Consider the following 25,314-nt stretch of genomic DNA (forward strand, 5'->3'; position numbering starts at 1 on the left):
TTCAAGAGTGAGATTGATAAACTGTTGTTAGATAAGTGTTACAAAGGATATAGAGCAAAGGCAGATATAACTTTAGAAACAGATCAGCAACAGTTTGATTACCTTCTCTTTATCCAATGTTTCTACCTCTGCAGACACCATTATGAATTTATACCCAACCCACTGACATGAGCAGACCCATTGATAGTGAGAGGTAGAGAAGCAAGAAAATGGCCAAAATACAGCCCTGTCACACTTACTGTTGACAAGAAGAGGGCGCCCCTTGACCTTTTCCATCAAATTCTCCAGCTGTTTAGTCTAAGTTAAAAGTATAAATTGAAAATTTGTTTCAGTGAGATATTAAATGACATGTTAAATAATTATGTCATTTATGACATGTCATTTAATCTTACTGAAACAATTTCTCAGCTTAATATCTTACTGACTTAATAGTAACTAGTTAATTATCATTAATAATTTAGTGAGTGTACAAAAACTTGGCAAAGGGAGTATAATGTAGGAAAATATGACATTGTTCACTTAAGGAGGAAGAAAAAGTATTTTTTAAATAGGGAAAGGATGCCGAGAGCTAAGCACAAGGCATCTGGTGTCCTTGTGCATGAAACACAGCAAGCTAGGATACAATTGCAGCAGATCATAGGGGAGGTTAATGGAATGTTGTCCACGATTTCAAAAGGTTTGGAGTATACAAATAAGGGAGTTTTACTGCAAATATGAAAAACGCTTGTGAGACCCCATGTAAAGTATGATAAAAAAGTTTGATTGTTTTATTAAAGGAAAGCTCTTTCATTGGAAATGGATCAATGTCATTAGTATGAGTCAAGGTATGGAAAGAAAGGAACACACAGAAAATGCTGGAGGAAATCAGGTCAGGCAGCATCTATGGAAAAGATAAAGAGTCGATGTTTTGGGCCCAAAACTTTGACTGTTTACTCTTTTCCATAGATGCTGTTTGATCTTCTAAGTTCCTCCAGCACTTTGTGTGTTTTGCTTTGGATTTCCAGCATCTGCAGATTTTCTCATGTTTATGGAAAGAAAGGATACATTTTGGGACTCAGCTTACTGGAGTGTAGAAGAATGAGAGATAACCTCATGAACCATGAAATACTTTCTTCTGGAACTAGACAGGACAAATGCTGAGGAATGGTTCTTCCCTTGGGAGAACCCACAACAATAAGTCATGGCCTTGGAATATGTGGGCATCTATCTAAAACCAAGGTGAGGAAGAATTTCTTTTCAGAGGTTTGTGAATCTTTACAATACTTTGCCATGGAGGCCTCTGGGTGCAAAATCATAGTTATAGAATTGTACAGCATAGAAATATGTCATTCAGTCAAACTCATTCATAGCCTTCTATGCCCAGGTGATTCAAATGCTCATATAGACACTGAAATGCTGTTAGCAACCCAGCTTCAACCACACTCTCAAATAATACATTCCGTTCAAATACATAAGAGTTGTCTCCATTAAGTTGATGATAGCCACTTTCATATATGGTAGGTTTCTGCAAGTTTCTGGACAAAGGAGCAGACTACATGATTAGCAGTGTGTGATTATTTCTAGAGTTGCAAACATAAAATGAATACATTCAATATGATGTAAAAGGGGGAAAAGTATGAAACAATCAAGTTTTTAGATATGTTGCTGAAAAATAGATGATCACTAGATAATGTTCACAAAGGAATGTTCTCTGATCCAGAGCTGGTTTATATTTCTGAGGGGTAAGTACTCTGGGTGCCAAACCAATATCAGTTATGTATGACTGAAGAGGTAAGTGATATCATAAAGTCAAAAGTAAAAAATGTACAAGAAAACAAACACTAGTAAAAATCCAGGAAAGAACAAAAGAAAGTGTTGGAACAGATGATGAAAGCTACAAAAAGGATATAGGAAAAAAATTAAGTGGGATATTTAAATCAAGACAAAAAAAATTACATTTCCCTTAGAAAACATGGGTGTTCACAAACAATGGGCATTCTCTCAAAACTAAGAATGGTGGGATTATAATTGTATTTAACTTTCTGCTATTTGCTCACTATCAATTGCATCCCAACAAAACCAGTAATGAAATGGAAACTGGGACTCTGCAAAATTAAAATAATCAAAGTAATAGTGTCAAAAAATAGCAATGGCACTAAAAGGAGTTGATCTTCATGAAACTGCTGGTCTTCCATACAACCTTTCCCAGGCCTGCGCCCTGGAGAGTGAAGACTTTCCAGGCGCAGATCCATGGTCTCGCAACATTTGGAATGTTAAAAGGCCTGAACAGATTAGATATGGCAAAGTTTCTTCACATAGTAGGGGAGTCTAGAATAAGATGGATTGAATGACGTGCATTTAGAACAGAGCTCCGGAGAAATTACTTCAGTCAGAACGTGGTAAATCTGTGGAATTTGTTGCCTTGAGCGGCTGTGGAGGCCTAGTGATTGGGTACATTTAAGGCAGAAATAGGTAGCTTCGTGATTATCCAGGGCATCAAAGGGTATGGGGAGAAGGCAGGGGAGTGGGGATGACTGGAAGAATTGGATCAGCCATGATTGAATGGCGGAGCAGACTCGATGGGCCAAATGGCCTACTTCTGCTCCTATATCTTATGGTCTTAAGACTAACGGATGCCTTTACTTTACATTCCTTTTGAATTCAGGAAAGTGAGAGAACTCAAGAAATTGTAGTTTATTTATAAAGGGGAAATTACTAATGTTTGTAATTAAGACTTAATGACTCTGGAACATTTTCAGCTGATCAGAGAGAGCCAGCATGGATTTGTGAAGGGTGGGTCATGCCTGATGAAACCGATTTTTTTTTTTTTTTTTTTTTTTCTTTAGACAGCAGACTTCCTTCAGGACTTGACTGTACAGCAAGCAATACAGTTGAAATATAGGGCAGGAGATCATACTGAAAAGGTGCAACCTCTGGTGTTCCACAGTAATCTGTGTTAGTGGCACAGCTCTTCACTATGCTGCATATGAAAGTTTTCCAGTGAAACAATGATAGTTGGCTTTGTAAGCAGAGTAGGAAGACCATTAATTTGTTAATGAATGATGTACAGGACAAGCTGTAATATTAAAAGTATTACATTAGCTAGGATATCATTATGGGGTAAAATAGGATCCTAGGGCCAAATTCTGTCATTTGTTTCTGTATTCAAAAGATGGTTCTTTTTCAAATTAATAATATAGTATCTTTTATGTCCACTGAAGAATGTAAATAGGCTCTTATCTAAAAGACATTATCTTCGACATTACTGTACTAGACTGTCAACAAATATTATATCTGCAAGTTGCAGGAATAAGTATTGAACACACAACCCTCAGAAACGAGTGTTCCCAACTGAACCACAGATAAAAAGCTGGAAATCATCCAAAAATCAGGGTCCATCTCCCTCAGTATTTGGCTACATTTAATATCTTCAGTGTGGATTAGAAAATAAATCTCCTTGGAGCTTTCCTGCCATTACTTTCCTCCTCAAGCACACGGATTGTAACTACCCATTGACCCAGGAATTGTCTTTCCAGCTACGTAATGTAGGAGCAAATATAGTCACTGACTCAATTCACATTCACTGCCTGAGTGGTTATCACGTAAGAGGTACAGAGGTGCAGAACAGAGAGGACAAATAAACAATCTATAGCTTAGAAGATCCATACTTCTTGTTCCTCATTCTTTCCCTTGGCTCTTGAATTGAAAACAATGAGAACAGTTCTCTCAACAATACAATAGTTTAGCCCTTTTCTAATGATTAGGAGAGAAAAGTCAATTAGAAGTTGTTGTACTTGTGTTCATAGAAAGTTCTGAAGGTCAAGATTGAAGCATGGACCCCATATGGAATCCTTTCATCAAAAGAATAACAAAGATCGTAGCATAATTTCAGGCCCTCCAACTCACCGTGTCTTTGCCAACCATGAAACCAGTCTGAACTAATCCTATCTACCTGCTCATGGTCTATATCTCATCATCCCACCTATTCATGCACACGAGAAAATCTGCAGATGCTGGAGGAACTATGCAGGCCAGGCAGCATCTATGGAAAAAAAAGTTCAGTCGACATTTCAGGCTGGGATGAAGGGTCTCAGCCCAAAATGTTGACTGAACTCTTTTTCAAAGATGCTGCCTGGCCTGCCGAGTTCCTCCAGCATTTTGTGTGTGTTGCCACCTATTCATGTGGCTGTTTAAATCTAAAATGTTGCTATCTTATCTGCTCCCACCACCTTCCCAGTAGCATATTCCAGGCAGCATCCACTCTGTTTTTAAAAAATAATTGTCTTGCAAATCTCCTTTAAAATTTCACCATCTCACCTTAAATCTGTGCCCTCTAGTATTTGACATTTCCACTCTGGAGGGAAAATACTTCGACTATCTATTATGTCTGAAATTTTATATTCTTCTATCAGGTTGCCTCTCAACCTCCGATGCACCAGAGATTTCAGCTTGGAGGAAGGACAATACAAGGTTGTCAGCCTCTCCTTGTAGCTAATATTCTCCAATCCAGGCATCATCTTGGTGAACATTTTCACCTTTTCCAGATCCTCCACATCCTTCCTACAGTGTGATGATGAGAACAGATTACAATACTCCAGATATGGCTTAACCAAAATGTTATACAGCAGCAGCTTGACTTGCCAACATTTGTACTCAATGCCCTGATTGATAAAATATCCTCTCTTCAAATACCGGTGGATATAAATCACTGTTAACTGCTGCTTTTTATGGCATGTTGAAAGACAGGTAGTCCAAATGTGTTCGTATTCATCAGCTGCATTGCTCTTTCCTGTGCATGTATGTGCCTGTGTCTGTGTTGTTGTTTGTGTGAAAGTTATGCAGTGAAAATTCATCTCAGCTTCTTCTGTGACTTCAGTCTAGTGTAGTTTGCCAGTACTGTTAGCTCAAAGGCAGAGGGCCCAAGTAGAAGGGCAAAGGGAAAAATAACCATCATAAAATATAACTTGGCCAAGGAGCAAAGATCCAACCATAGTTATTGCCCACTCACTGCATCTCTCATTTTTTTACTGCTGGAAACACACTGTTGACCAACTAGTATTAATCCAAATAAAACAAAAAATGCTAGAAGAATTTAACTGATGTGGCAGTTTCTACAAACAAAGAAATAACCCTGTTCCACTTTCCACAAATGTGCCTAACCTGCTGAATTTTGAAGGATTTAATATTTCAGTTAATTTAATGCAAATGTGAACACTTTTTCTCATTTTAACTATTTTTTCTGTTGGTGAAGGGAAAAGAAGAACATTGAAAGAGGAGAATATTGCACATTTGAAACAATTAATGTATGAAGCATTTAAAATAGCATCATTCTCAAATTTCAAGATCTTCTGAAGTATTTTACAGCCAATGATGTAACAGTCAAGTGTAGTCACAGCTGCAGTGCAGAAAATGAGCCAGTTTATTCAGAGAATTACAATGGATAAATAACCATTTTTTATTTTGAGGGATTAAATATAGCTCATGATTTAGGGTAAATTGTTTTGCTCTTCTTCAATACAACAAAATGAGGAACAAAAACAGAAAAACTGGAAGAACTTGGATAAGCTAAATCTGTGGAGAAAGAAACTGGCCAACATTTCAAGTCAGTGACCCATTCTCAGAAATCAATTTGTTTCAGTTTTATTTGTTCTTTGATGGAGTCTTTATGTCCATCAGAGAAGGCAGATGAGCTATTGGGTTAACCCCTGAGCCCAAAGATGACACCTCCAACAGTGGAGTACTTCACTCGAGTATCTTGGCCGATTATTTATTTATTGAGATACAGTTCGGAATAGGCCCTTCCGGCCCTTCGAGCCACGCTGCCCAGCAATCCCCAATTTAATCCAAGCCTAATCACAGAACAATTTAAGCATTTTAAGACAAATAAATCAACCATTTTAAGCTGAAGTGAAATTGTTCATTACATTATATTTTTCACCAATTTTTTATCTTCTTTTTGCATTCCCACTGTGACCTGTCATTTACATCACCTAAAAGCACAGGACTTTTTCACACCTGGGTTCCTGTTGCAGCACATATATAAAAAAAAATTTACTTTAGCTCAAAGGCAGTGATGAAATTTAGTTGTTTGAGAATATTATTTGCATTCTAAGTCATACTATATTCCCTGGTATTAAAACAATAGTTACTTGTAATCCTTGTTCTCTTCAGACAACTGAACTTCCACCAAGTAAATACTTTGTATTTTACCATTAGTAATTGCTGTGCTCTTCTCACTGGCCAATTACATTCAACTCCAATTGTAAATTATGATAGTGAACAGAGATGCAGAGTTCACCATACCAGTTGGTTAGCTTCGTTGCTAGTGTGCTGTGCACTGTCATAGTTGACATATTAGAAACAAATTCATGCAAAATCAGCTTACAAGCATGATACCAAAATTAAGAGGACAATTATCAGACCTGACTAACAGACACTGAAGAGCATAGTGAAGACCGGGACCTGACTCCTAGGATCTTCAAGATTATATATGGGAGGGCTAAAGTGAACAGGCATAAAGATAAGATGTTTACTTACAAGGTCTTATATTAAAAAAATTGAGTGAGACCTCTTTGCTGTCAGCAGTATAGCCCAACTGTTAGCACATTTCATTCTCAGTTTGAAGATTCTCAATTCAAATTGCATTCAAGGAATGTAAGAGCAACCATCTGGGCTGATGCCCAGTGCAATACAGAGGGTGCATTGCACCATCTGAGGTGCAACCTTTCAAGTGAGCTGTGACTACCTGCCACTTCAGCTAGACTTAAAACATTCAGTGGTTGACATCTATCCAATATTTATCCCTCAACAATACGTTTCTGAAAATGAAGAGATCTGGTTACTTTCACTGGTTACAATGTGTTTGGCACATGCTTAAGGAAACAGGGAAAGTGTTAAATAAATTCTAATTTGACATTCTTAAGGCTTGGATTTTTCAGCTTAATTTTGGTTGCATTTCGACAAGTTAATTTCTATATGTTTTTAAATTAGCATTTGGCAAAAATTACTAATTTTGGTTACTAATAGAACTGCTGTTGACGGAATGCAGCTTTCAACCTCTATGAGCATAATCAATTCAAAATATCAACAATGTCATGACTTGATGTGAGTTAATAAAGATAGTTAGTGAAGCTGTGAATTAAAACCTGCTTACCCTGACTTAACCTGTTGCAAGAAACATAAGGTTGTTATTGTAGGTGATTTTAACTTTACACATATTGACTGGGACTCCCATCTTGTAAAATATGGGACTGAGTCTGTGTTCAGGAAAGCTTCCTTAATCAGTACTAGAAGCTTCAACAATAGAGTATGCGATACTTTATCCCCTCTTAGAGAATAAGACAGGGCAGGTGATAGAAGTTTGTGTAGGGGAACACTTTGCATCTAGTGATCATAATGCCATTGGTTTAAAGTAAATATTGGAATTGATAGGTCTGGTCTGCAGGTTGAGATTCTAAATTAGAGAAAGGCCAAATTTGATGATATTGGAAAGGATCTGGCTAGTGTGGATTGGGACAGGCTGTTTTCTAGCAAAGGTGTACTTGGTAAGTGAGAGGCCTTCAAAAGTGAAATTTTGAGAGTACAAAGCTTGTATGTGCCTGTCAGAATAAAAGGTAAAGATAACAGGTTTAGGGAACCTTGGTTTTCAAGAACTATTGAGACCTGATTAAGGAAAAAATAAGGAGGTGCATAGCTGTTGTAGATAGGTAGAAACAAATTGGGTGTTTATGGAGTATAAGAAATTCAGGAGAACATTTAAGAAAGAAATCAGGAGGGCTGAAAGAAGGCATGAGGTTGCCCTAGCAGACAAGGTGGAGGAGAATCTGAAGGAATTTTACAGATATGTTAAGAGCAAAAGGATTGCAAGGGACAAAATTGGTCCTTTGGAAGATCAGAATGGTAATCCATGCACAGAGCTGAAAGAGATGGGGGAGATCTTAAACAGAATTTTTGGATCTGTATTTCCTCAAGAGATGGATACAGTGCCTATAGAAGTAAGGCAAAGCAACGGTGAGGTCGTGGTCCCTATACAGATTTCAAAGGAGAAGGTGTTTCCTGTCCTGAGGCAAATTAGGGTGGATAAATCCCCAGGGCCTGACAAAGTGTTCCCTTGGACCCTATGGGAGACAAGTGCAGAAATTGCAGGGACCCAAGCAGAGATATTTAAATCATCCTTAGCGGCAGGTAAGGTATCAGAGGATTGGAGGATAGCTAATGTTGTTCCACTGTTTAAAAAAGGCTCTAAAAATAAACCAGGAAATTATAGCCACTGATTCTGACATCAGTTGTGGGAAGGTTATTGGAAGATATTCTAAGAGACTGAAAAGATGAGTATTTGGATAGACATGGACTGATTAGGGATAGTCAGCATGGTTTTATGCATGGTAGGCTTTGTCTAACCAATCTTACAGAGTTTTTCAAGGAAGTGACCGGGAAAGTGGATGAAGCAATACTGTGGATGTTATCTACATAGAATTAAGTAAGGCTGTGAACAAGATCACTCATGGGAGGTTGATCAAGAAGATTCAGTCACTGGGCATTCAAGATGAGATAGTAAATTGGATTTGACGTTGGCTTTGTGGGGAAGCCAGAAGGTGGTAGTAGATGGTTACCTCTCTAACTGGAGGCCTGTGACTAGTAGACTACTGCAGAGTTCGGTGTTGGGTCCGCTGTTGCTTGTGATCTATATCAATGATCTGGATGATAATGTAGTTAACTGGATTAGCAAATTTTGGAATCAGAATCAGGGTTAATATCACTGGCAAATGTCGCAAAATTTGCTTTGCGGCAGCAGTACAATGCAATACATAATAATAGAGAAAAAGCTGTGAATTGCAGTAAGTATATAACATGCTGCAGTTAAATTAAATAAGTACTGCAAATATAGAAATAAAAAAGAAATGATATAGTGTTCATGGGTTCAATGTCCACTCAGGAATCAGATGGCAGAGGGGAAGAAACTGTCCTGAATCATTGAGTATGTGCCTTTATGCTTCTGTAGCTCCTTCCTGATGGTAGCAATGAGAACAAGGCATAACCTGGGTGTCGGGGTGTCCTTAAATGTTGAACGCTGCCCTTTTGAGACATCACTCCTAGAAGGTGTCCTGGATACTACGCAGACGAGTGCTCATGTTGGAGCTGACTAAGTTTACAGCTTTCTGCAGCTTACTTCAATCCTGTACAGTAGCCCCCACCCCGCACCTCCCGCATACCAAAGGGTGATGCAGCCAGTTAGGATACTGTCCTGCCCTCCACAGTGCATCTGGAACTTGAAATTGCTCACTCTTTCCACTTCTGATCACTCTATGATAACTAGTGTGTCTTCCCTCATCTTACCCTTTCTGAAGTCCACAATCAGTTCTTTGGTCTTCCTGATGTTGAATACAACAATTAGGTATCTGTATTGTCTAGGTGATCCAAGGCACGGTGAAGAGCCAATGAGATCATGTCCACGTATACCTACTGTGGCGATAGGCAAATTGCAGTGGGTCCATGTCCTTGCTGAGACAGGAGTTAATTCTAGCCATAACCAACATGTCAAAGCAGTTCATCACCATAGGTGTAAGTGCTACTGGGCGATAGTTATTAAAGCAGCTCACCCTGTTCTTCTTGGGTGCTGGTATAATGGTTGCCCTTTTGAAGTAGGTGGGAACTTCTGACTGTAGCAAGGAAATATTGAAAATGTCATTGAACCTCCGCCAGTTGGTTGGCACAGGTTTTCAAAGTCCTACCAGGTACTCCATAGGAGCCTGTAACCCTCTTGAAAGACAGCCTGACGTTGGCCTCTGAGACAGCGATCACAGGGTCACCGGGTGCTGCAGGGAACCACGTAGCTGTAGTTTTATTCTCCCTTTCAAAGCGAGCATAATAGGCTTTGAGCTTGTCTAGGAGTGAGACTTCACTGCCACTCATGGTGTTAGGGTTCACTTTGTAGGAAGTAACGGCCTGCAAACCCTGCCAGAGTTGACATGCTTCTGATTTTGCCTCCAACCTCATTCAGAATTGTTCCTTTGCTCTTGAAATAGCTCTCCATAAGTCATACCTGGTTTTCTTGTATAGACCTGGGTCACTAGACTTGAAAAGCACAGATCTAGCTTTCAGCAGGCTTTGAACCTCCTGGTTCATCCACAGCTTTTTGATTTGGGCATGTACAGTAAGTTCTTGAAGGCACACACTCATCCACACAGGTTTTAATGAAGTTAGTGATAGCCGTGGCATACTCATTCAGATTCAAAGAAGAATCTCTGAGTACAGACCAGTCCAGCCATTCAAAGCAGGCCCGTAAGTGCTCCTGCACCTCCCTTGTCCATATCTTCTTGGTCCACACTACTGGTGCTGCAGTCTTCAGTCGCTGCCTATACTTGGGGAGTAGAAGTACAGCCAGGTGATCGGACTTTCCAAACTGTTGGTGTGGCATAGCATGGTAAGTGCTTGATGGTGGTGTAACAGGGGTCCATTGTGTTGCTTTCTCTGGTACCATAAGCGATTTGTTGGTAATAATTATTTCAAGACTTTTTCAATCTGACCTGATTAAAGTCCCCCAATAATGATGGGGAAGGCATCCGGATGTGCTGTTTCATCCCTGTTGATTACATCACTCAGTTTGCCTAGAGCCTGCATCACTGGCCTGAGGTGGGATGAGCACTACAACAAGATGTTGGCTGAAATTTCCTTTGGCAGATAAGAAGGATGAAATTTGATCCAAGTCAGGTGAACAGGACTGGGACAGAATCAGCACAAGGAATTGATCATAAAGCACACTCCAGCTCCTCTGCCTTTGGAAAAACTCAACAATCCTATCTTGATGTTGCATTGTGAACCCATCAATCTGAATCAGTGCATCCGAAATGGAATAGATTAGCCAAGATTCCATGAAACAAGCTGGTCCTAAAGTCCCTCTAGTACAGCACTCTAGTCTGACATCCATGGATGACACCAAGATTGGGGGTGTGGTGGACAGTGAGGAAGCTAAGGAGGGAAAATGGGCTGAAAAATAGCAGATGGCATTTAATACAGACAAGTTTTGCACTTTGGTAGGACCAGCCAGGGTAGGTCTTACACAGTGAACGGTAGGGCACTGAGGAGTGTGGTAGAACAAAGTGATCTGGGAATGCGAATCCATAATTCATTGAAAGTGGTGGCACAGGTAGAGATGGTCATAAAAAAAGCTTTTGGCAGACTGGGCTTCATAGATCAAAGTATTGAATACAGGAGATGGGATGTTATGTTGAAGTTGTATAAGACATCAGCAAGGTCCAATTAGGAGATTGTGTACAGTTTTGGTCACCTACCAACAGGAAAGATGTAAATAAGGTTGAAAGAGTACAGAGAAAATTTACAAGGATATTGCCAGGATTGGAAGACCTGAGATACAAGGAAAGATTGAATAGGTTAGGACTTTATTCCTTGGAACATAAAAGATTGAGGGGAGATTTGACAGAGATATAAAAAACTATAGGGGGCATAAATAGCCATTCACAACAACTGAAGCAAGTTTCCTTAGCAACCTGCTAGAAGAATAAGTTTAGCACCAAAGTATCACATAAGTCACAAACATTTGATTGGTTTTCAGTCACTGAGGTTGCTGTCTACTTGTTTACATGCTGGAATCAGTTTCTGCTAGGTTACCTTGTCTCAGAAGAAAAATCTTGCAGAGTCAACACTGAGTCCTCACTCTCATCATCACATACCTGTTGGGTTTTTTTTTTGCACAGTTTCTGCCACACTCCATTCTTCCATTTGTTTGACAAACTTCCTTAGATGCACGGTGGGGAGTATCCTAACTGGTTGCATCACAGCCTGGTGTGGAAACACCAATGCCCAGAAATAGAAAAGGCTACAGAAAGTGGTGGGTACGGCCCAGTACATCACATGCAAAGTCCTCCCCACCATTGAGCACATTTACATGGAGCACTGCCACAAGAAAGCAGCATCCATCATCAAAGACTACCACCATCCAGGACATGCTGTCTTCTTGCTAATACCATTAGGTGACAGGGTACAGGAGCCTTGGGTCCCACATCCCCAGGTTCAGGAACAGTTAGTACTCCATAACTATCAGGCTTCTGAACCAGTGTAGATAACTTCATTCAACTCAAATCTGAACTGATTCCACAACCTACAGACTCGCTTTCAAGGACTACTACAACTCATGTTGTCAGTATGTGTGCCCATATTTATTTATTTAGCACTGTTTTTCTTCCTTTGTACATTGGTTGTTTGTCAGTTATTATTTATGCATAGTATTTCATAAATTCTATTGTATCCATTTTCCTCTAAATGCCTGCAAGATAGTCAATCTAAAGGTGGTACATGGTGACGTATACGTACTTAAACGATAATAAATTTACTTTGACTTACTTTCACATTGACTCTTCACCACCATCTGGTAGCACTGAGTGCATCTCACACTGTTCTGTATGTATACTTTGAAAACCTCATGAGCACCCTGGATGCAAATATAAATACTGCATTGTTAATATTTCTTGTTGTCATTGTTTTGTTTTGGACTTTTTTTTCAAATCAGTCTCAAGGGTTCTAACATGTTTAATAGGTTAAAACCAAACAAATAAAGGCCAAATCATTCTTTAATCAGATTGGTAAGAAAGTGCAACTCACATTTTACATGTAATGTTTGACGAAAGTGGTATTCAACCACTTAAAGAGAAGTTAGTAAAATGCATGATGTAGAATAGAATGATATTTTGACAAAGTAACTGAGGGTGAGAAGAGTTCAAAGTAAATTTATTATCAAAGTACATATACTGTATGTCACCGTATACAACCAAGAGATTTATTTTCTATAAATCCAGAATAGAATCAATGAAAGATCACACCAACTTGGGCATTCAACCAGTGTTCAAAAGACAGCAAACTATGCAAATACAAAAAGAAAGAAATAATAATAATAAATATTGAGAACACAATGAATAGTCCATGAAGGTGAGTCCATAGGTTGAGGGAACATTTCAATGATGGGGCAAGCGAAGCTGAGTGGAATTATCCCCTTTGGTTCTACAGCCTGATGAGGGGTAATAACTGTTCCTGCACCTGGTGGTGAGAGTCCTGAGGCTCCTGTACCTCCTTCCTGATGGCAGCAGCGAGAAGAGAGCATGTCCTGGGTGGTGGAGGGTTCCTGATGATGGATGATGCTTTTCTGCAACAACGCTTCGTGCATGTAGATGTGCTCAATGGTGGGGAGGGCTTTACCTATTATGGACTTGGCCACTACTTTCGTAGGATTTTCTGTTCCAGGGCATTGATGTTTCCAGAGCAGGCTGTGATGCAGCCAGTCAATATACCCTCCGCTACACATCTATAGAGGTGTGTCAAAGTTTTAGATACCTCATGAAGAACCCAAAAACCAGCTCATGAGTAAAGCCTACGTTTCTTTACTGTAAATTCTATGTATCCTGAACTTTGGTCTGTAAAAGAGCAGAAAGGCAACACTCCTAAACAGGCTTCCATTTATAAATGATGTACCTGTGAGTGTGAATCACAACTCGTATGTTTATGTGTGTTTTATCTGCAAGTCACAGCTGTTTGTCTCACATTACCAATACACGTAGTCATTAGGGGAGGCTTCCCACTGACTTCTGAATTCTGCTTCAAGCACAGTCTCATCAGTCTGACTCTAAAGCTTTTCTGTAGGGCTCAATCCGACTCACAAATGCAGCTGAAAACATATAATCGCTAAGTGTGCTACTTGAACACTTCCCATAGGTTCTGTGCAATAAAGAGTACAAGATGGCATGCCCACTTTGAGAATCCAGCAATAGAATTATATAACGTAAATGAAGTACTTTACACATTGTGCCTTAGAATAATCCAATTGGTCCTACTCCAGTACTCTTGTGGTCCTTCAGCCACTTGTCACACCACCCATATTAGCTACTAAGATGTAGTTGTTAAGGTAAACAGCTGAGTCTGTAGAAATTGTGTGGTCACAGAACTTCTACTCATATTTTGGAATTATTTGTTTCTTTCTTTATTGAGATATAGCACGGAGTAGGTTCTTCCAACACTTCAAGCTGCACCACCCAATTTAACCCTAGACCAATCACAGGACAATTTACCTCCCAATAAATACAACTTTGGACTGTGGGAGGAAACTGGAGCACCCAGAGGAAACTCACACCGTCATGGAGAGAACATACAATTCCTTCCAGATGGTGGTGGGTATTGAACTCGGGTCACTGATACTGTAAAGCTACCATGAGATACTGTGACATTATTGCCATACTGATTGCATTGCAGCATTGTGTTGAAATGGAGCACAGAAATCTGACTTGTTGCCCTCTTCACTAGTTCATCATTTCTATCTGATAGTTGAGGGACACGTGTGTACTCTGATCCCCATTACTGTCATGACATAGCAAGTTGCTAATATTCCCTATTTTGGGTGGGAACTAGTGCCCATAAATGTTCTAAGGTTCATTTAATATCAGTATGTATATGAAGCACCTTCAATAACTCCAAAAGACTGAGGTTAGGTAAAATACCGAAAGGCTTTTATTCACTGTACAATACGACCTCCACGGTGAGTGTCTGCCCCTGGACTGAGGGGGAGGGGCAAGGCAAAACACCTTCATACAGGAATCTGTGGGAGGAGCCACAGGGGCAGTCAGCAGAGGGGCATGTCTAGTTAACCCAGTTACAACATATATATGGTTTACCACATTCACCCCTCCTTTTTTTAAAAAGAGTCCCGTGGGGTGAAGTGACTGACAATATTTACAACAAGTATATTTACAGGTCAAGTCTATCAGGTGGTCGAGTCCGTCGCTGTGATCTACGTAGCACCGGTGGTGATTGCATCAGCAACGGCGGTTGTGCTGGCTCCGGCCTGACTTGAGGTGCCAGCACGTTAGGCATTGTTAATCCTTCATGCGTGTGCGTCGCGCCCGGTATGGGAGTGTCGTGTGGTGTCTGTGTAGGGCTTGGAGTGTGCGGTGTCTCGTGGGTACATACATCAGTGGGTACGGGGTCAATAGTCACCACGGAGTGTTCAGGGTAGGGGCCCGGTGCTCCTGCGGGCGCCAGGTTGCGGATGGAGACAGTGTCCTCCTGCCCATCAGGTAAAACCACATAGGCATACTAAGGGTTCGCATGGAGTAAGTGAACCCTCTCGACCATCGGGGAGTATTTATTGCTCCTCGCATGTTTCTGGAGCAGCACTGGCCCCGGGGACGTCAGTCAAGTTGGTAGGGTGGTCCCAGTGGTCGACTTTCTGGGAAATGAAAAGAGCCACTCATGAGGGGTGGCATTGGTGGACGTGCATAACAGGGAGCGGATGGAGTGGAGTGCCTCGGGAAGGACCTTCGGCCAGCAAGAGACTGGCAGTCTCTTTGACCTGAGGGCTAAGAGTGTGGCTTTCCACACCGTGGCATTCTCCTTCTCCACCTGTCCATTCCCCCGGGGATTATAGCTCGTGATCCTACTAGTTGCAATTCCCCTAGCTAGTAGGTATTGGCGCAGCTCGTCACTCATAAACGAGGACCCTCTGTCACTGTGGATATACCATGGGTATCCGAAGAGCTTGCGCAGGGCTTTTATAACTGACATGGTAGTGGTGTCGGGGTAGGGGATGGCGAAGGGGAACTCCGAGTACTCGTCAATAAAGTTAAGAAAGTACACATTGCGGTCGGTGGAGGGAAGGGGGCCGTTAAAGTCAACACTCAGTTGCTCAAAGGGGCGGGTGGCCTTGATGAGTTGTGCCTTTTCGGGTCGGTAGAAGTGCGGTTTGCACCCTGCGCAGTCTTGGCAGTCCCTGGTCATCGTCCTGATCTCCTCAAGGGAATCAGGCAGGTTCCGGGCTTTCATGAAGTGGAAAAGCTGGGTGACCCCCGGTTGGCAAAGATCTACGTGTAGGGCATATAGCCGGTCGATCTGCGCGCTGGCGCACATTCCCCGGGATAGGGCATCGGAGGGCTCATTGAGCTTCCCAGGCCTGTACCTGATGTCTTAGTTGTAGGTGAAGAGTTCGATTCTCCACCTCAGAATTTTATCGTTTTTTGATTTTGCCCTGCTGTTGGTTATTAAACATGAATGCGACTAAGCGCTGGTCAGTTAGCAGGGTGAATCTTTTGCCGGCGAGGTAGTGCCTCCAGTGCCTAATAGCTTCCACTATGGCCTGGGCCTCTTTCTCCACTGTGGAGTGCCAAAGTTCAGGGCCTTGATGAGTACAGGAGAAGAACGCCACCGGTCTTCCTGCCTGGTTGAGGGTAGCAGCCAGTGCAAAGTCGGAGGCGTCACTCTCCACTTGGAAGGGAATGGACTCATCCACCGCATGCATTGCTGCTTTGGCAATGTCCCCTTTTATGCAGCTGAAAGTCGCGTGTGCCTCGGCAGAGAGGGGGAATGTGGTGGACTTGACCAGGGGGCGGGCCTTGTCTGCGTAGTTAGAGACCCATTGGGCGTAATATGAAAAGAAGCCCAGGCACCTTTTGAGTGCTCTGAGGGTGTTGGGAAGAGGGAGTTCCAACAGGGGGCGCATACGGTCGGGGTCAGGGCCAATGACTCCATTCTCCACGACACACCCAAGGATAGCAAGTCGGGTGGTCCCGAATACACACTTGTCCTTGTTATAGGTGAGGTTGAGAGCTTTGGCCACTTGGAGAAATTTTTGGAGGTTGTTCTCGTGATCCTGCCGGTCGTGATCGCAGATGGTGATGTTATCCAGATATGGGAACGTGGCCTTCAGTTGGCACTGGTCCACCATCCGGTCCATTGCCCTCTGGAAGACAGATACACCATTCGTGACACCGAAGAGGACGCGCAGGAATTGATAAAGCCTGCTGTCCGCCTCGAAGACGGTGTAAGGGCGGTCCTCCCTGCGGATGGGGAGCTGATGGTAAGTGGATTTTAGGTCTATGGTCGAGTACACCTTGTACTGTGCTATCTGATTGACCATATCCGCGACGCGGGGTAGAGGGTACACGTCGAGCTGCGTGAACCTATTGATGGTCTGGCTATAGTCCACGACCATCCTATTCTTCTCCCTGTTCCGAACAACGACCACTTGCGCCCTCCAAGGACTTGTGCTTGCCTCAATGACCCCCTCCCTGAGCAGCCGCTGCACCTCCGACTTAATGAAAGCTCTGTGCCCCGCGCTGTACCTCCTGCTTTTAGTTGCCACAGGTTTACAGTCGGGGGTCAGGTTGGCGAACAGCTGTGAGGGAGGGATCCTGAGGGTGGAGAGGCCGCAAGTGGCGTCGGTAGTGCGGCAGTTGGCATGGTGTTGGGTGGGATGCGCGGGTCGGTGTGTGTGTGTGTGTGGTCAGTCGCGGAGTATGTGACGTATCCCTATAAAACTGGGGATTTATGACAGTAATTGGTGGGAGGGGCCCATCATACTTCATTGTCACGCTTTTCAGGTGGCTCTGGAAGTCGAGCCCCAATAGCACAGGGGCACACAGTTGAGGCATAACCAGTAACGTAAAGTCTCGATATTCTGTGCCCTGCATCACTAGTGTCGCTACACAACCCCCCCCCCCCCCCCGGATGTCTGTTGTATGCGACCCGGAAGCCATGGTGACCCTCTGACTTACCGGCCATATTATGAGTCCGCAATGCTGTACAATACGACCTCCATGGTGAGTGTCTGCCCCCGGACTGAGGGGGAGGGGCAAGGCGAAACACCTTTATATAGGAATCTGTGGGAGGAGCCACAGGGGCAGTCAGCAGAGAGGCGTGTCCGGACAGTTAACCCAGTTACAACATATATATGGTTTACCACGGTATACAGTGCACAACCTGAAATATGTACTCTTGACAGATACTCTTGTCCAGGAATACCACTGGGATTGTGAAACGGGCCTGGCAGAGATTGCACTTTCTGAGGAAGCTTAAACAAGCATCACTCCCCACTAACATCTTAACTGCATTCTACAGAGGCGTGGTTGAGAGTGTACTGGACTTTTGCATCACAACCTGGTACTCCAGCTGCAGTGCTGTCGACAAAAAAGCCTTGCAGAGGGTGGTTAGGGGAGCAGAAAAGGTTATTGGGGTCTCCCTACCTTCTGTCCAAGACCTCTTTTAGAGTCAATGCCTCCAGAAGACATGGTACATCATAAAAGACCCCTCACACCCTCTCCATGAACTGTTTGTTCTTCTGCCATCAGGCAAACATTACAGGAGCATCAAAACTAAAACCACAAGGCTACTAAACAGCTTCCTCCCACAGGCAGTCAGACTGTTAAATAGCTGCTCTACCTGACTCTGCTTTGGACACTTTTAACTTGCACTGGACACATAACTTGATTTTAACTGACATGTGGCTGTTGTGTTTTACTATTTATTGTTATGTTTATTATTTAGTGTTGCGTTTGTTATGTTATGATTGCACTGCTCCTGAGAAACGCTCTCATTTCTCCCTGCAGAGCTGATGTACGGTTAGAATGACAATAAAGTGTTTTCAATCTTGAATCTTGAATATCCACAAAACAAGAAACGCCATAGAATGAATGACAGAAACTTAGAAGGCCCGGAGACCCCCAACCCCCTCCCTTTGCACAAGCAACTGTAAAAGCATTGATCCTCTCCCTCCACACCCACACCAGCAGAAGCACTGACCAACGCCCCCCCCCCCAACAATGCAAGCAACAGCATAAGCCCCAAGGAGTCCTTGATCCAGAATCTGTCAAACCTACAGTCTGCAAACCAGCTCTTCAGTATTTCAGACAGGATCGCTCTCCCAGCGAGGGAGAGATAGATCCCTCCTGCAACAACGAGAGCGGAGACCAGCAATTCACTCTTCCGATGATACAATCACTGCCTGTTCATGACTGGCTAAAATTTTAATTCACTTGGATGGAGCAATTTTATTATTTTGTAGTTTCAGGTGCAGTATTGAATTTTTAAAACAACAATTTTGGTAAAGGACTGGCAAATACAAAAAAAATAAACACACCACAAAGTAGTTATCCAGCGTTGCAGAGATGTATCAGGTGCCCCTAAAAAGCAATGTTTCTCTGCTTTGAGGCACCCCTCATCTGAAACACCTCAACCAACTTTAAATAACACCATTACCTCAAAGTAGTGAAGCCTCTTCACCAATGAGTGACCTGAGGCATTCTCTGCCACTCAAATGTCCCAAGGCAAAATTGCACACTTCAACACTGTCAAAGGAAGTAGATAAATTTTTCAAAGATTTGGGAATTGTGTTGATAGTTTCTTGATTACTAGGGGCATCAAAGGTTACAGGGAGAGGGCAGGAGAATGAGGTTCAAAGGGAAAATAAATCAGCCATGATGGGATTGTAGAGCAGACTCATTAGGCCAAATGGCCTACTTCTGCTCCTATGTCTGATGGTCTTCGGGACATATTGGGAAAGTAGCACAGAAGAGGAAACAAGGCCCAAGACAGATCAGGGATAATCACTTTGAATGACAGGAGAAACCTAAGTCCAAGATAGCCCCCCCTTCTTGTGCCCTTTTTAATGATCTCCATGGGTGCTGTGTTATTCTCTATCCTGGAGGGAGTTTAGATGCAGTGATACTGAGTTGTCAGTAATGGTCAATGAACTAAATAATGTGGAGCTATAAAAAAGACTGGATTTAAATTCTGTCAGTCCATGACCTCCCCTTGTGTCACAATAAGGCCACCCTCAGGGTGGAGGAGCAACACCTCATATTCCATCTGGGTAGCCTCCAACCTAATGGCACGAATATTGATATTTTTTTTCTTCCAGTAAAATAAACTCCCTCACCCTCCCCTCTTCTCTTATTCCCTACTCTTCCTTTTACCTTTTCCACCTGCCTGTCACCTCTTCCTGGGTCCCCTCCTCCTTCCCTTTCTCTTATTCTCCACTCTCCTATCAGATTCCTGCCTCTCCTGCCCTTTACCTTTCCCACCTACCTGGCTTCACTAATCACCTTGTAGCTATCCTCCTTCCCCTCTCCCCACCTTTTTATTCTGGTGTCTTCCCACTTTTCAGTCTTGAAGAAGGGTCTCAGCCCAAAACATCGACTGTTCATTTCCATCGATGCTGCCAAACCTGTCAAGTTCCTCCAGCATTTTGTGTGTATTACTTTAGATTCTATACAATAGCTCTGTTGCCATCATTGGCTTCAGCACTGTTTGATCAGAAAGACGATTCCTGCTCTTATAAACTCTCCTGGCTGATATGCAGTATGCAGAAGTCAAACTGATTTCAATGATGATGCACTAGCTTGGAAAAATAGCTTGCTGAAGTGCTGCCCCTGTACTGATCACAAGGAATGGCTGTTTTAATGGAGATGGCAGATAGTAATAATTGTAATGTGGCACAGGTCTCATGACTGAAGGGAGATTGGGACATTGAATGGATTTCTTGTTTTGAGCAGAGAAACCAGGCTCAGTAGTCAGACAGAAATAACAGTCTGTCACTTGATCCTTCTGCTCTTGCCACATCATCAGCACAGAGAACAGCATTGACTTCCAAGTACTTCTGAGCCAAGCTCAAAGATCAACAGCACAAGTTGCGCATCAATTGTGAGAGGAGCCCAGGTTTTGTCTTGTTCACCAATTTTACACCCAAAGTAGAGCTCAGAAGCTTTCTTAATAAGAGGAGTCATGCTCTATCTTTGAGATTTAATTGTATATGCCACAAATATAATAGAAAATATGACTGTTGCAGCATTGGCAAGATATTTTGCTATCAGAAGTACTCCTGAAAATACTTTATTATACTGACTACACACAATACACTATGAGCGTAGAGCATGTGAATCAACACGATCACAAACCGATTATACATGTAAACGTAATGTGTAGATCGATTCTTTTATAGCCTTTCTAAAGCCTGTCCTGCCATGCAGCATCCGCCCTGCCTAAGCATGCCCAGGCACGCCTGGACAAGATAGGAAACTTTTCAGCTTGCATTGTGGGCAACATTTTAATTGACTTGAATAATGAACTGAAATAACAAATGTAGGTAATTTTTTAAAAAAGATGCGTGATAGGGAAATTTCATGGTGATTCTCATAAACAGCCCAAAGTCCAGAAGATACACCCAGAAGTATTCAGGAAGCAAAACCTTTGTTGCCCAGTGCAATTATTGATATAAGAGTTTTTCATGTTAATACCATCAAGAAAGGAGAAAAGTAAGGTGCTCGAGGGAGTGTTTTTTTTAATTGAATAAATAATAAAACTTTCTTCCTTATTTGATACTTTTAGATATTTTTAACAAAAGACTTTTCACCTTGAGCTTTTTTAAAAAATTAATTCGAACTGATACTTCTTGAAAGATGTTTTCAATTCTTTTTTCATGCATTTTTACAAGCTGCTGTGTTTACCTGGAATTATATGAATTAAATACAAAAAACTGAATTCAGATTTCTGCTGCAATTGGCAAGAAGCTAGAAGTAATCTGAAGCCAGAAACAAAACTCCAAAAAAACATCAAATCAGAGATGAGTAGTCAGAAAAAAGAACAAGAAATATAAAACTAGAAGCTGATATTTCTACCTCCATATTTGTCCAAGAATATATTTATAATTAATTATTTGGCAAGTCTTTACATGGGGCAACAAGAAAAAAAAAAGGATTCCAGGAGCCGAACTGCACTGACAGCTGCCTGATGTGTGTTTTCTTAATAGTCTAAAATAAGTGGATGTTGCAAGTCCTTACCTGGTTGTTTCTCTTCTTATCCCCACCCCTTTCCCTCTGTAGTCCCAGTTTAATTTGCTAAACAGCAGCATGGAACAGAGTATCACCAACCGTGCATCTTCCGCCAGCCCTTACAACTCGGAGCACACATCGAATGTCCCAACGCCATCTCCCTACTCGCAACCAAGCTCTACGTTTGACACAATGTCGCCTGCTCCGGCTATCCCCTCCAACACAGACTACCCAGGACCACATTTATTTGAAGTCACTTTTCAGCAATCAAGTACTGCAAAATCAGCTACCTGGACTGTAAGTCTGATCTTTCATATTTTAATCAGCATTCAATGTTAAGTAAAATAATTATATAGAAAGAATCTGGTGCTTATTAATACACCAGCAACAATCAAAGGAATGTTTTTAGTCTCAGTTTCTGGTAATATTTCCTTTGTTTCTTCCTTACCTAAATGTCCAACTGATGTTTTACTGAGTTAGTGCAAGTTCTAAACTTAGTGTGCTGTTCAAATACTATTGTTGCTTTTAATGTGTCTCGTCTGCAACTCAACTAAATTGCCTGACAGCAGATATCTGTCTTTGCAACAGAAATATAATTTTGAACTGTATCCTGACCAGAAATGAAATGGAATGAAAGATTCTCAAACTTTTCGAACTGAAACATTTTCACTTCCTCCAACGAGAAAAGTCAAAGTACTTTTAATTGTGAAAATTGGTTTTAACACTCGTCTAGAGAATCCATTTTTTTTAACAGCCTTTATATATTTTAAAGATTATGTCTTGCAGCAAGACGTGACTGAACATGCTTGCAATCCAGGCACATGTTAGATGTTGCTTGTGTTATCTCCTGGAGGGAGGTGTTCAGACTTGCTGCAGACGAGTAAGCATCCTTTCCAACAGTAGGAGAAGCGCGGCTCCCTGTCTGCTGGTAACCGACGGGATAATTAGTGTTTTTCTCAAGTGCAATTTAAAATGTACTGCTCTTCCTTGTCTGCAAAAGGACTCACCACAATGTAAAGAGCAGGCAGGCAGGCTGTTGATTAGGTTGTTGTGAGTGGCAGCAGTTAACTCTAGCAAAAATTGAAGATGCTGACTTTTCATTAAAATCAGAATGACATCTATAATTTAACTGTTTCAGTTCCTTTCTCTTACATTTACATTGAGACCAGGTAGAAAGCAAGATTAGTTGATAATACCATATTGTTATCAGGATATCTGTTCCAAACCACACCTCAGCTCTTGTTGTGATATAGTTAATGCCCCACCCTAGTACCCTGTGGTTCCCACAGCATCAGCATTGCTTAAACCCTTTCTGCCTGCTGGGTCTCTCAACCTTCTAGCTGCAGGAGATTCCAAACAGGAACTTAACATTGTAGATTCATAGCTAAGAATTTGGGCATCCTACCACCACTTACTGCACTGCTATTTGGAAAGCAAGGTGCTGACGTTCAAAATGTTCATGATTATTTTGATGGCAGTGATATCCACTTCATTGGGTGGTTTCTGTCAATGATGTAAACAGCACTAACACTTAATAAAGCTTCTGTGGCATTGGGACTACACAGAGAACCAGCCCAAAAAGTTCAAGGACCCTCGGAGAAGGCGCAGAAATTGAAGGCTATTTACATGAACTAGACGTGAACCCTATTAATCTTACCCTCATCCTTTATCCAACAGTGTGCAGGCCCTGACCACTTCATTTTCACCATGGATGTCCAGTCCCTATACACTTGTATCTCCCATCAAGAAGGCCTTAGATTTCTCTGCTTCTTTCTTAATAAAAGAACCAACAAATTCCCTTCAGCCACCACCACCCTCCATTTGGCAGAACTGGTCCTCACCCTTACCCTCAACAATATTTTCTTTGGTTCCTCCCACTTTCCTAAGGCACAAGGGGTAACCATGGGCACCTGCATGGGCTCCAGCTATCCTTGCCTTTTCCTTGGCTACATAGAGCAGTCCATGTTCCAAGCTGTCCCTGATAATGATCCCCAACTCTTCCTCTGCTACATTGATGACTGCATTGGTGTTGTTTCATACATCCATGCTGAGCACACCAATTTCATTAATTTTTCCTCTAACTTCCACCCTGCCCTTAAATTCACTTGGTCAATTTCTGACACCTCCCTCTCCTTTCCTGATCTCTCTTTTTCCATCTCTGGAGAGAAATTGTCAATAGATATTTTGTATAAACCTACCAATTCCCACTGTTATCTTGACCATACCTCTTCCCACCCTGTCTCCTGTAAAAAAAAAATTTAAAAAAAAAAAAAATTCCTCCCCACTAATCTTCCTCCCGGTACTTATCCCTGCAAGCGGCCAAATTACTACACCTACCCATTCACCTCATACCTCACCTTCATTCAGGGCCCATAATTGCCCTTCCAGGTAATGCAAACCTGCTTGGGTTGGGTACTTTGTCCGTTGCTCCCAATGCGGCTTCCTGTACATTGATGAGACCAATCGTAAATTGGGGGAGCACTTCATTGAATGCCTCTGCTGCATCCACCAACAGATGAACTTCTCTGTGGCCAAACATTTCAATTCTGATTCCCATTCCCATTCCCATTCCCATTCCCATTCCAACATGTCAGTCCATGGCCTTCTCTTGTGCTATGATGAGATCACCCTCAGGCTGAAGGAGCAACATCTTGTATTCCGTCTGGGTAGCTTCCAACCTGATGGCATGAGTATTGATTTCTTCTTCTGAATTTAAGAAAAAAACTCTCTCCCCTCCCCCTTTCTTCTATTTCCCACTGACCCCTTAACTCCTGCATATCACCTCCACCTGGGTTCCCTCCTCCTTCCCTTTCTCCTATGGTCCACTCTCTTTTCCAATCAAATTCCTTCCTCTCTAGCCCTTTACCTTTCCTGCCTCCCTGGCTTCACCTATCATCTTCCAGCTATCCTCCTTCCCCTCCCCCTACCTTTTTATTCTGTCATTTCCCTCCTTCCTTTCCAGTCCTGAAGAAGGATCTTAACCCAAAACAGTGACTGTTTTTTTAATTCCATAAATGCTGCCAGGCCTGCAGAGTTCCTTCAGCATTTTATGTGTGAGGTTTTTCTTTTACTGGCAAATGAAATCATAGTATAGCATTTAATTATGTAATATTAAAAAATCTTGACAAAATGGAACTTGCTTTGTTAACAACAGTTGGATGTCATCTATTGGCACTGGTTGTAGAGCAGACCATCTCTGAACAGTTAATGCTGCCCGGTACCCCTATTACTGTAATAATCATTAAAGTAACTTCAAAAATCATCTCTAACATAAATTCTGTTTTCTTCCACCTCCACTTTCTCACCGTGATCTCAGTGTAAGAGCAAACACAAGTCCTCCTTCACTTACTGCTCTGTGTACCTTGTGGGTAATCCCAAACATTAACAGTAGGAAACTAGGAAAAGAAACATAATTTTGGGAAGTTGTGGTATAAAATAGCACCCAGAGAATTAAAGTAATGAACTGGGTTTGGAGGACAAAGAAGAGGAGAAGTAACAATCCAGCTAAAGCCAGAAAAAGTGGCAAAGAAAAACACACACACACACACACACACACACACACACCCCTGAGGAAATCAGCAACAGAACTATTACATTTTCTGTAGATGTCTCCATCCGCTGAAGGTATGCAAAATTATGAAAACAAAAGGAAAAAGGCAGTGTGTCAATCTGCATTGGTTAATAGAAAAATATTTCATTAAAGGAAAGCCAATTGCACTAAAGCCCTTGGAAGAGT

General features: G+C 42.0%; 1 protein-coding gene across 3 annotated transcripts in view; it reads left to right on the plus strand.

Annotated features, from left to right (window-relative positions):
* The window catches only part of tp73 (tumor protein p73), a 130,966-nt gene that overhangs the window by 38,905 nt on the left and 66,747 nt on the right, over window positions 1–25,314 (plus strand). For all 3 annotated transcript variants that reach the window (XM_063032887.1, XM_063032888.1, XM_063032889.1), the window contains one exon: window positions 21,630–21,875. In XM_063032887.1, coding sequence (XP_062888957.1) covers window positions 21,630–21,875 — 246 coding nt within the window. The remainder of the gene's footprint in view (window positions 1–21,629; window positions 21,876–25,314) is intronic.

This window comes from Mobula hypostoma, chromosome 25 (genome assembly GCF_963921235.1).
Source record: "Mobula hypostoma chromosome 25, sMobHyp1.1, whole genome shotgun sequence".
Classification (NCBI taxonomy): Eukaryota; Metazoa; Chordata; class Chondrichthyes; order Myliobatiformes; family Myliobatidae; genus Mobula; species Mobula hypostoma.